Source organism: Chrysochloris asiatica, unplaced genomic scaffold (assembly GCF_000296735.1).
Source record: "Chrysochloris asiatica unplaced genomic scaffold, ChrAsi1.0 scaffold00124, whole genome shotgun sequence".
NCBI lineage: Eukaryota > Metazoa > Chordata > Mammalia > Afrosoricida > Chrysochloridae > Chrysochloris > Chrysochloris asiatica.
The window spans coordinates 9,326,425-9,339,051 of record NW_006408642.1 but is presented as its reverse complement, the minus strand read 5'-3'; the positions used below and the strand labels follow the sequence as shown (position 1 = coordinate 9,339,051).

At 41.1% G+C, this 12,627-nt stretch overlaps 1 protein-coding gene across 1 annotated transcript in view; it reads right to left on the bottom strand.

Annotated features, from left to right (window-relative positions):
* Window positions 1-3,674: 3,674 nt before the first annotated feature.
* LZTFL1 (leucine zipper transcription factor-like 1) overlaps window positions 3,675-12,627 on the bottom strand; it is a 14,392-nt gene continuing 5,439 nt past the window's right edge. Inside the window, exons 3-8 of the mRNA XM_006868851.1 lie at window positions 9,565-9,625; window positions 8,473-8,544; window positions 7,057-7,122; window positions 6,893-6,970; window positions 4,822-4,998; window positions 3,675-3,782 (exon numbers count right to left, since the gene is read on the bottom strand). Of these exons, the coding sequence (XP_006868913.1) occupies window positions 3,675-3,782; window positions 4,822-4,998; window positions 6,893-6,970; window positions 7,057-7,122; window positions 8,473-8,544; window positions 9,565-9,625 (562 nt within the window). The remainder of the gene's footprint in view (window positions 3,783-4,821; window positions 4,999-6,892; window positions 6,971-7,056; window positions 7,123-8,472; window positions 8,545-9,564; window positions 9,626-12,627) is intronic.

Here is a 12,627-nt window from a genome sequence, read left to right as displayed (position 1 = left end):
TGATTTCTGAAGAATATACTAACCATTTTGTCAAGAGTTCTTCTTCTAACTTATGTCGCTTCTCCAGGTCCACAAATAACAGAAAGGATTTTTAAAGAGCATCACTTTTGGGCTAAAGAAATCGAGGTTGGGGCTGGAACCCTCAGTGGAAGCTCTGGAAGGACACAGGAACTGATGACCAACCCAAACAGGCAAGGAACCCCTAGGCAGGAAGTGTCCTGTCGATGATGGGCTTTTCCCTCCTTTCTGTGATTCATCCATCAGCTCCAGGTGGCCTCTGTGACCTTTGTTGTTGTCAGGTGCCATCGAGTCGGAACTGACTCATAGTGACCCCATGCACAGTAGAACGAAACAATGTCCGATCCTGGGCCAATCCCACCACCGCTGCCACACTTGACGCCATCAATGATGCCACCTGGTTGATCCATCTCACTGGGGGTCTTCCTCTCTTTCTCTGACCCTCCTTCTGACCCAGCATGACATCCTTCTCCAATGACTGTTCCCTCCTGACCTTTAGGGGGTACTTATCCTACCTTTTGAAGGCCTGGTGTGGCGCTGTGGGTTAATGCATTGGACTGCAAAGTTCATTTGAACCACAAAGTCAGAAGTTCAAGCTCACCAGCCACTCCTCAGAAACCCTATACATGGTCGCTGTGGGTTAGAATCGACTCGACTCAGTGGCACTTAACAACACCCTACCTTTTATAATTTTCCCCACCAACATTTTAATACAAAGCCTACAACAAATACAGTTATGCAAGGCTAATATTATAAGCTTGAATACAAGTAACAAGGCTTATCCTGTGATCAGTAAACTCCTTTCAGGGAATAAAGTCTTCATTTGTGAAATGCAAGAAATAATCAGCAATCAATTAGGGTAAGTGGTACTTTGCTTTGGAAGTGAAAATAATTACTAAATATTAGATGTGTTGAAAAAAAAAGTGCTTCCCCTCTGAGGCCTTAATGCATTATGGACTTATTAAACCTTGTAACATACTGTTCAAACTGACGTTGTGGTCCAGTGCTTATCCTACAGTGCCATACCCCATTCCTTGGAAACTCTACAGGGGGCTGCTCTGAGTTAGAACCAACTCGATGGCACTGAACACCAACATAGTCTATTGTGACATCTCACAAGTGCACATATGATGCCTAATTTCCAAAATTCACCCAAAATCACTTAAGAAAGGAGAAATGGAAACATAATTAAATTCTTGACAATAAAGTTGTTGTGAAGTGCCGTGGAGTCGGTTCCGACCCATACCGACCCTCTATAGGGTTTCCAAGGAGCAGCTAGTGAGCTTGAACCACTGGCCTTGTGGTTCAAACTGACTTTGCAATCCAGCACATTAACTCACAGCGCCACATCAGTGTAGATGCATATAGATAAACCATTAGTGGATGCATATAAATAAACCATAATCCAGGTTCAATTCCGGTGACTTGATTTCATGTTGAATTTAAGTCATTTTAAACTGCTCTTACTTAAAATGTAAATTTAAAAAACAACACCTTTTTCTTGTGAATTGAGTGAAGGTCTACAAATAAGATCATCAGTTTTACATTCAACCAATCACACACTTTGTCTCATCTCAGTGATGCAATCCCCTCCTCCCTGTGCTTCCTGTTTCTATACCACCCACTCCCATCCCTTCTCAACTCTGTCCTTAGGAAAACTTTGATTCTGATTTGACTATCCCATGGTGAGCATACCTTGCTAGTGTTTTTGTTCCCCTTACATTCCCATCAACTGCTTGATTGAAAATTGGGCCAGGAGGGTGAGTTCTGTTCCAGACCTGAAGGGTGGTCAAGGGCCACAGTCTCAGGTTCTTCCAAGCTCTTTCTGATGAGTAAGCCTGGTCCTTTTTTAACAAAATAGAATTTTCTGAGTTTTTGTTCCACATTTTCTCTCACTCTATCTGAGACCTTCTATTGTAATCCCATTCAGAGAAGGTGGTCGTGGTAGGTGGGCACCATGTAGGTCTTCTGGTCTCAGAGTTGGAGAGACCAATTAACAAGTAATTTTAAAAATATTCTAGAATCTCAGATAAAAGGATTACATTTGTTCTGAGTCTAGGCACTTTCTAAACCACAAGTAGTAAAGGGTGATCTTGACTTCTCCGTCAACAACACAGACTCATGATACATTGCACTAATAAAAAAGTCCCAACAGTATCAGATAAATAGGCATTTACACTGAGAAACCGAAGCTAATCGAATCATTCTGTTCTTTGCTGCCCATTTTCTCTATGACTGGTAAAAGAGCTGTCCACAAATGGATGGTATCTCCGTTTTTTTGAAGAACAAGTAAAAAACTTAAATAAGATTTCATTTTTAAAAATAAAAATGTTTATTTGTAATAGTTATCATCGATAACTCTACTTTTACCCTGGGGAATGCACGAGTATAGATACTGTTAGCGTCTTTACCCCGCTGCAAACAGCACACCGTTTACACTGATGCTGAAGGTGAAGACGTCTCCTCTCACTATAGAAACCTTGGTTCGATAGAAAGTCTGTCTCTCCAGGCCTCAGCACAGTTGCCAGCCAGAATCTTTTTTTTTTCCCTTCTCAATTAGGCAAAAGAAAACAGGAACTCTTTGGTGGGGAATGAAGTAACATTAAAGTCTAAATATTACAAAAATAAAGAGAGGGGACAAAACGAAATGCTTCAACGTACGTGCCTGAGGTGAAAACCAGCATATAAGTTTCTGTCGTGCGAGACAGCTTCCAGACGAAACTGTCATCAGTGGTTAATCTTCAGGTTCATATCTAGAAAGGGAAATGAAGAGCATAATGGCTGAGAATGGGTTTTTGTTGTGGCACTAAATGAGTTCCTTCAAACATCTCCCCAGAATAAGCAGTACCATTGTATTTTTGGCTAAAATCACTGCTGTGGGTAGAATCCGCTAAGGTGCAGGCATTCTGCTGGTCACTCAAAAGGGATTACTCTAACTGTGAAGACACCCTGAGGCTCCTAGTCTCTATGCTAGACAATGAGATGCATGACAGCTGAACAGAGACTCATTTATAATCCAAAGCTTCAGGTCAGTACAACTAGCTGATACGGCTATGTGAATAAAAGCTGACAAACCTCCTGTAGGGAAAAGCTGGACCTTGGATTCATTCTCTATCTGTTTCTGGAGGACCCTGATCAATGTAAAATGTCGGCTGAAGTAGCAGGGAACACCTCTGGTGGCAAACCTGATCCAGACTGGTGGGCTGCTTCTGGACTGGGAGGACTAGAAGGAAAGGCCAGCTTTGGACACCCCTCTGTCCTTTTCTGGGTCCTTTGTGGAACATGGACTTGTAAGCCAAGCCAGCTGTGGTATGCTCTCACAGCAGAACTGTCACTGGGGCACAACAAGACCAGCTCTTGGACTGCTGCTGGGAGGGCACCCATAGAAGGGCACTGCCAAGTGAACCCACTCCTCCCAAGAGTAGCCGACTGTAGTCGAATGGGAGTCCGAAGGTCTAGCTGAACCAAAAAAGAAGTCCTGGGGGGGCATTAGAAACCAGGTCGGGTCAAAGCTCCTCTGTTTTCATCCAACACAGACTTTTAGACTAAACGATAGAGCACCTATCCACGGATCTAAGTCTGACAGGAGATCAGATTGAGTAGAGAAGAGAGAGCAGCGCAGTGGAGAGAGAAAGCTGCAGGCGGCTCAGCAGGCCTTACTTCACCAATCTTTTCCTTAGCTCCTTGATCTGGTCATTCTTCTTGGTGAGAATCTCTTTCATGTTGCGATAGGCAGCTGTTTGTTGGAATTTCTTTTCCAATTCCTGTTGAGAGGACAATGAAGCTGGTTACTAAAGAACAACTAAAGAAAGGAATAACTGAAGAAAAGAATAACCAAGCTAATGGAAAATCTTGTTCTAATGAAAATATCTTGTTCTAATGTCACTAAAAACTTGTCACTTTCTAACTTCTTCAAAATAATACACTTATGTAACACTTCTCTCCAAACTATAAAAATGTTTCAGATAAAAAGCAAATAGAAAAACTACGAATTCCCAAGTATAATATTAGCAAATAACCCAGCACTATGTCCTGTTGTTGTACTGTTGAGTGGGTTTTGACTCCTGGTGACTCTCTATAGGGTTTCGAAGGAGCGGCTGGTGGGTCTGAATCATCAACTTTGCAGTTAGCAGTCCAGTGCTTATCCTACAGTGCCACACCAGGACTCCACTATGACCTAGACATGGGAACATTACCTTAACTTGAAATAATTGAAACAGTAAACTAATTTTTGGATAAAATCAGCATGATCTTTTTCCCAATCCCAAAGTTCTGCCAATAATTTAGGAGTCAGATTTTTCAATTAATTGATATTATTAAGGTGCAAGAAGAGTCTCACCCCTAAGGTGAAGCCCTGTTGTTAAGTGTCACTGAGTCAGTACCAACCCATAGCGACCCTGTATAGGGAGGGTTTCCTAGGGTTCACTGGTGGGTTTGAACCATTGACCTTGGCAGTTAGCAGACAGTGCTGATCCTACAGCACCACACATATTATATATCAAGTATAATCATGAGATAGCAGGCCATCCACCCCTCTGCCTGGCTGTAGGTGAAGCAAGCAGGAAATCACCTGGGGGCTGGAGGGTGCAGGCTGATAGAGCATACCCCAGACGAGGAATATTTTATGGAACACCATAAGCAGTGGAGAGTTCTTATTATCAAAAATATTTCAGTGCCAAAAATGGAAGATGATAATGCTAGAAATTCATATGAATTTTACCCTATGTACACTTGTCCCTCCATACTGCATTCACCAGTTAACTGGACTTGAACAGGCAAGTCCCTTACACAGGATGTGCTGACCTTTTCAGCCAAGCTCAGCTGCTCCTGAACCCGGAGTAGGTCGTGCTTGGCTGTGGCTAGAGTCGCCTCCAGGGACTTCTGGTTTTCTGTCTTGTCATTGAGCGTCCTCTGAAACTCACTCTTTAAAGCGGCGACTGTGTTTTCCAAGTCAGTCAAGTCCTGGGCCTTTATAAAGTCCTGTGGGAGGTAAGCACACTAGCGTAATTTCATGTGGACACCTTCAATGGTAACAGCGTAAACACAGTCAGTAAGCATCACACGAAATGGAGACGTGAGGTGGCGTGTTGTGGCAGCAGGGGCCATGCCAGTTCAGCCTCAGCACCCCAAGCAAGGTGTCTCAACGAGGCAGACATGCCAGGGTCACCCAAGTCCAAATAGGATTTACGGATGGCTGAAAATTCCAGTCAGAGAGGAGTAAGGGAATGAGTGAGATTCTGAGCCTGACAAGGCGGGGTGTCCCAGAATTTGGATGTCAATCAGGCTGCATTTCCAAAGTCATAAGAACAACTCCTGGTGAGAAATTCTGAATGACGTAGATGGAAAAAAATAATACAGTATGAAGTGTATGAAAATGTTAAGAGTTATATGCATTAGCCATTATTTTTAGTAAGATATGAAAAGTAATGACAATGACTTGTTCTCTTAGTTTATATATTTATAGATTATATATTTTTAAACCTTTTTCTATATTAATGAGCTACGCACAGCTTTGCCTACTTGGCCAAATGCAGCATTAATACAAGCAGCTGGAACTTCTATTTGTGTTTTGTTTGCGACAGTTCATAACAGAAAAGAGACTTTTATTTAACAAGATAAGAAACATGGTGGGGTTTTTGCTAATTGTATATATGGAGCAGTATTACTAAGAAGAGGAAAAAGAATGAAACGTATTGCTGTTAACTCTTCAGTTGTCCCATGAAATCTTGCTCATTTTTGAAATCTAGTCTCGAAAAGTATTTTATATCATTGCAATGAGGAAAGGCCTATCTATGTACGTTTTGCTTTTGGGTCCAAAATCTTTGAGCAAACTGAAGCATGGCCCAAAATGGCTTTTAAATAAATTCGTCATCCAAAAATGTTTGCCATTAATTGAGTTTTGATCAATTATAAAACTGCTCTAACAGTTAGCTGCTTAATAAATCTATGGCTGTTGGTATATAATGGTTGACAGCCATATACACACAGCCCAAAAGAAATGATCTGCTGTCTGAGAGTTGCAAAAAAATAACACAGCAGGGGGGAGGGGAGAAGAACGTACAGGCAGAGTTGATAGCTGGTGGGCCATGTCTTGACAGTTGCTATAGCTAAATGATGGGCACAGCAGCTGTATCACACTATCAACTCTATTTTGTGCATATCTGCAGAAAAGCTGAACAAAAAACTACTAGATTTTGAGATGACTTAGCAGCCAAAAAAATGTTGGCTATTGAGTGTCGATTCCAACTCATGGTAACCCTGTGTGTGGCCGAGTAGAACATGGCAGCATCACGGCTGCCAAAGCCGCTGCTGCCGACAATTCACCCAAACGGTCGCAATCCGCTGACACCACGATACAGCACCTAGGTGCGTGCACACAATGGCCCCCAGCAGGCCTGGGAGAGATGCTCAGACACTCCTCAGACCACCTCGCAGCATGAGGACCCTGGCCTTCACACAGTGCCTCTCACGGCCAATAAGTTCATTTCATGTCAGTAACATTCAATAAAATAAACCCAATACAGCTCCAATGGACTAGAAACTTCTCCTGTTTCGACTTCCTCCCTTACTGTAATTGGAGAATCAAAGTGAAAGGGGGACAAAGTTACAAGGATTAACAAAAAAAAAAAGACTATCTTGCCAATGAAATCCCAGGACAAGTTAGGCAGGTGAGCTGTTTATCTGTCCTGGAGGAAGGCCTGCCTCTGGGGGTCAGAGGTCAGAAATGACAACGGCCAATCGTGGAGAGCAGTGGCGTCTGCCAGGGAAGCGGCAGGAGTGAGGAATAATCAACAGTAACAATGACTTAATTTTAAGTTGATGAATTTATTCTGTTTGGACAATAGGAAACAGATAGCTACAACTTTTGATTCACCTGTTGATTTCCTTGATCAAGCTGTAAATCTTGCAGAGCTCGCTCTAGTGCTGACTTCTCTTTCAGTGCATTTGTGGCCTGTAGTCGAGTTCAAGAAAAGCACATTCAGTATTTAATTGGTAGGTAGCACTTTCAGGAATCCTGTCACAGGATTTCTTATTTACCTGTAATTCAACTGTCTTCAGCCTTGATCTCAATTTCTCATTCTCTTCTTGAAGCCTTAAAATTTCCTATGTGAGTAAATTCATATGTTATTTTTATGATTTTCACCACAGAGTTCTGAACATTTGAAATGATTACATGTTTCATTTAAAAATCTGTTTTATAAATTACATATGTTGTTGTTAAGCGCCACGGAGTCAGTTCCGACTCACAGCGACCTTGTATAAGCTTTCCAAGGAGCGCCTGGTAATTTTCAACTACAGACCTTGGGAAATGGACCTAACAGTCGAGTGCTTATGTTACAGCACCACACAAATCCACATGCCAGGGCTACTGGCTAGCATCCCGATTAAGCCCACCCCATCAGCCTCAACACCTGTGAGTTAACTTTGGGTCTAAGATTTCTCGTTCCTTCTGTCAACATCTCTTAAACACACTTCTCCTCCTTCAGCCTTCTGCTCTCAGTGGTCTTCCCGTGTCTAACCCAGATGACCCCGTGACTCATGTCTGCCCTCTCCCAGCTCCGCACACTTCCATGTACCCTAGCAACCAACACCATTCTCATCATTCCAATACCACACTCAAGCCCCTAGAGAGTTCTGACTGAGCCATATCACAAAACACCTTTGCTCTTCAGCAGTTCTATCACCAGTGTCACCTGCAGGTCCAGCATGCTTACCTGCTACCTGCCGCCCCTTCTCTTCTTTCGGACAATTCAGTTGGGCTTTACCCTTCAAGGCCCTCAACTACTTTCAACTACACAGAACTATGTCCCTCCTCTGCTGGACTATGAACCCTGAGACACATAAATTAGGGTTTTCCTGCCTCTAACTCTTTTGGTATTATTATTTGTAATCCCCTATAAGTAAGTTGTTCTGAGGTCAAATCATATACCTTGTTTCATTACACTGATTATAATCCCCTCCATGTACCATCCGTTAACAGTATTTCTCTCTATTCACTTTAGCTTTTTAAAACACAAACAATAAAAAAAAAACCCCTCAGGCATATATAATTTACATCTCCACAATAAACTGGAGATGTAAATTGTTGCAGAGTTTTTTCTAACAATATTTAGTGCAATGTTACAGGCATTAGAGATATTTATTTGTATGTTTATAATTTTTAAAACCTCTTTTAAAAAGCCCCTTCATCATTATCACAGATCACAGTCAATATTGCCCCAAATTCCAGGCTCTTCACTTCACTCTGATGAGAGACAAGCAAGGGTTGCTTTAGTCTTGCTGAAAGATAAGGGTGCCCTCTTCTGGCCAGCCCCATACCACTAAGTAAAACTGCTGCAATGCAACAACTACCCTAAATGGACCAAGGACTGAACTGACCTCCATCCACCTGTGTCTGTACTCGAGAGCTGTGTGGAAAAGGAAAGGGCAAAGTGAGAGGACCTGCTGTTTTACCTTGTTCAGGAGTTCTGCTGTTACGCCTTCGTTCAATGGAGCAAGTTTTGGCTTTATGATATCTAAGATAGGCTGAAACAAGAGGAGGGAGTCCAGCTGAAACAACCACAGTATGAAGCATTTATAACATAGAACACCTGCACGTCATCACAGCAGACCCTGTGCAAACATACCTACCAGAGTGTCAGCTCTGATACTCAGACCTCTGCTTTGTCCAGTGCCTGACCCACAGTGTCCAATATGCTTTAGAGACAAAAATGAAACCAATCCTCTCCGTGTATTTTGGGGAAAATACACAAGGAAGGAATAAAAGGAAAGAGTTCAAAACTGGACTTAGAGAGAGACTCCAGCATATAGGGATGGGGATTTCAACTGGTGGGAGCTGGAACAGGTTTCTGCATGAATCACAAGCTTGGTGAAAAGTTTTAACATTGGTGATTTAGACAACCACATCAAAGGCAAAGAATAACTTGGCACAAATATTCTGGCAGTTTAGCAGTATGTTTGAAAAACAAAAGATTTCATGCCCTCTGAACCAGAAACTTTTTATCCAAAAAATGTCCCAAGGAATAACTGGAAAATTATTTTTTATGTGTGTGTAAAGTGGATTCATCTCAGCAATGCTTTAATATCCATGAACAGGAGTATTTATGGCACATCCACACACTGGACTGTTAATATTGCTAATGATGATGAGGATTAGAAAGTTAGGTAACTTTTATACTGTCTCCACTTGACAGGTGAGGAAGGCAAGGCACACAGCTAGGCAGTGACAGCCAGGATGTTTGGATGACCTTCATGACCCCACGCCTGCACTGCACGGTGTCAGAAAAGAGGTAATTGTGGCTGCAACTCAGGTTGGATTGTAGGGTCTGGGTTACTGCATTGTCTGAGACAAAACAGAATCTTTGACTGCTCTTTTCAAACCTTTTCTTCTTTTGCCTGAAAATCTGAGAGGTAATGCTTGATTTCTACTCTTTGGCTAATGCCTTTCTGTTACAAAAGGCTCACTCTGACCTCTGAATACTTCGAGGGACTTGAGGATTTTAAATACAGGATATTAATACGGGACTGAGAATGACCAAAACTTACCTTTTTGTTTGAAGATGTAAATTCTGCCTTTTCAAATTCTGCAACTTGTTCTAATAATTCTCTTGAAAATAAAAGCAAAAATGAAAAGTGGTATTTAAAATCTATTAGTATCATATACAATAACAGTAAATTCACTGGTACCTTAATATGCCAGAGAAAACAGAACAAAATGAACTAAACATGATACTTAGTTACAAATGACCAAGATTCCAAATCAAATGGACTCACTTAAATTCTGAACAATTTCACTTACTGGATGTTCAGAATATATTACTAGCATTAAACTACAATGCTAATACAAATACAAGCACGTTTTAGTCAGCACTATAAATCTGAGGTCCTAGGGGGAAACTGCTCTCACATAATATTGCTAGCTAGCAGGTGTTCAAAACTTCAATAGTTTTATGTTGTTAGGTGTCACAGACTCAGTACAGGCTCATAGTGATCCGATTGCAATGAAACATTACCTGGTCCTGCGATAACCTCACAATCGCTACTCCACTTGAGCCAATCCATCTAAATAGGGCGTCTTCCTCTTTTTTCCGACCCTCCACTTTTCTAAACATGATATCCTTCTCCAGGGACTGGTCTCTCCTGACAATATGTCCGAAGTATGACAAACAAACTCTGGCCATCCTGGCTTTCAAGGAGCATTCTGACTGTACTTCCAACACAGATTTGTTTGTTCTTTTGGCAGTCCACAGTACTTTTAATATTCTCCTCTAACACCGTAAGTCAAATGTGTCAACTCTCCTGTGGTCTTCCTTAATCTCTGTCCAACTTTCACATGTACATGAGGTTATTGAAAATATCATGGCTTGAGTCAGGCACACCTTAGTCTCCGTCTGACATCATTGCTCTTTAGCGCTTTAAAGAGGTCTTGTGCCACAGATTTGCAATACGTCCTTTGATTTCTTGACTGCTGCTTCCATGAATGTTGATGGGTTATTTGGCAAAATGAATTCTTTGACAACTTTAATCTTTTCTCCATTTATATGGATGTTGTTTATTGGTCCAATGGTGAGGATTTTTGTTTTCTTTATATTGAGGTGTAACCCATCCCTTCATCCACAAGTATTTTAACTCCTTTTTACTTTTAGCAAGCAAGGTTGTATATGTATAATTTGCATATTGCAGGTTGTTAATGAGTCTTCCTCCGATCCTGATGACACATTTTTCTTCATATAATCCAGCTTCTCAAATTATTTGTTCAGCACGGTGGTGGGGGTGGCGGTGGTGGGCCGTGGAGTCGATTCCATCTCATAGCTACCCTGCATACAGTTTCTGAGGCTATAAAACTTTACAGGAGTGAGGGAACAAATCTTCACAGCAAAGATCATTCCCACCCCCTCCATACACAGAGTAGACAGGGATGGGCAACTTGGACCCTTTGGTTGGATGATGATGCATGGAGGGGATTGTAACCATGTCAATGAAATGATACACGATAGGATGTATGTAAAACTAATGTTCTCCCATGTAAACTATCACATAATTCACAATAAAACATTAAAAAAAACAAAGACAAAAAACAAACCTTTATGGGAGTAAAAAGCTTCATCTTTCTCCTGCAGAAGGGCTGGTAGTTTCACACTGCTAACCTTGAGCTTAGCAGCCCAACTTGTAACCACTATGCACTACTAGTCATTCAGCATACAGACTGAGTAAATATAGTGAAAGAATACAACCCTGGAGCACACCTTTCCTAATTTTAAACCATTCGGTGTTCCCATGTTCTGTTCAAACAACTGCCTCTTGGTCTATGTACAGGTTCTTCATCAGAACAATTAAATGTTCTGGAATACTCATTCTCCACAGTGTTGTCCATTGTCATGATCCACACAACCAAAAGCCTTTGCGTAGTCATTGAAGCACAGGTAAACATCTTCCTGGCTTCAGCCAAGATCCATTTGATGTCAGCAATGATATCCCTCATTCCACATCCTTGTCTGAGCCTCTGGCAGTTCTTTGTCAATGAACATTTGTAGCCATTTTTGAATTATCTTTAGCAAAATTTTATATGCATGAGATATTCATGCTATTATCTGATGATTTGTGCATTCCATTGAGTTACCTTTCTTTGGAATATGCACAGATATGGATCTCTTCCAGTTACTTGGCTAGGTACCTGTCTTCCGTATTTCTTGGCATAGATCAGTGTTTCATCCAGTTTGTTGAAATAGTTCAACTTTTATTCTACCAATTCTTGGAGCCTTGTTTCTTGCCAATGCCTTCAATGCTCCATGAACTTCTTCCTTCAGGATCATTGGCTCATATGCTACCTCTTGAAATGGTTTAAACAATGTCAATTTCTTTGTGGAACACTGACTCTGTGTATTCCTTCCATTTTATTTTGACTTTTTTTTGCATCATTTCAATATTTTGCCCATAGAATTCTTCAGTATTTCAAGTCTAGGCTTGAAATTTTTCTTCAGTTCCTTCAACTTGAGAAATGTTGAGTATGTTCTTCCCTTTCAGTTTTCTAACTTTAGGTCTTTGCACATTTCATTATAATACTTTGTCTTCTTGAGCTGCCCTTTGAAATTTTCTATTTAGCTCTGTTACCTCCTCATTTCTTTCATTTGCTTTAGCACCTCTACACTGAAGAACAAGTTTCAGAGTCTCTTCTGACATCCATTTTGGTCTTTTCCTTCTTTCTTGTCTTTTTAATAACCTTTTGCTTTCTTCCTGAATGACATTATTTATGTCATTTATAACTCTTCTGGTTTTGGGTCATTAGTGTATAATGTATCAAATCTGTTTTTGAGATGATCTCTATAATCAGATGGGATATGTTCAAGGCTGTATTTTGGCTCTCATGTACTTGTTTTAATTTTCTTCAGCTTCAGCCCGAACTTGATTATGAGCAATTGATGATCAGTCTCTCCCTGGCCTTGTCTTGACTGATGATATGGAGCTTTTCTACTGTCTCCTTCCACAGATGTAGTCAATTTGATTCCTGCGCATTCCATCTAGTGAAGTCTCTGTGTATAGCTGTCTTTAAAGTTGTTTTTAAAAAGTGTTTACAAGAACAAGAGTAAGGTTGGAGGCCTGTCACTCCCC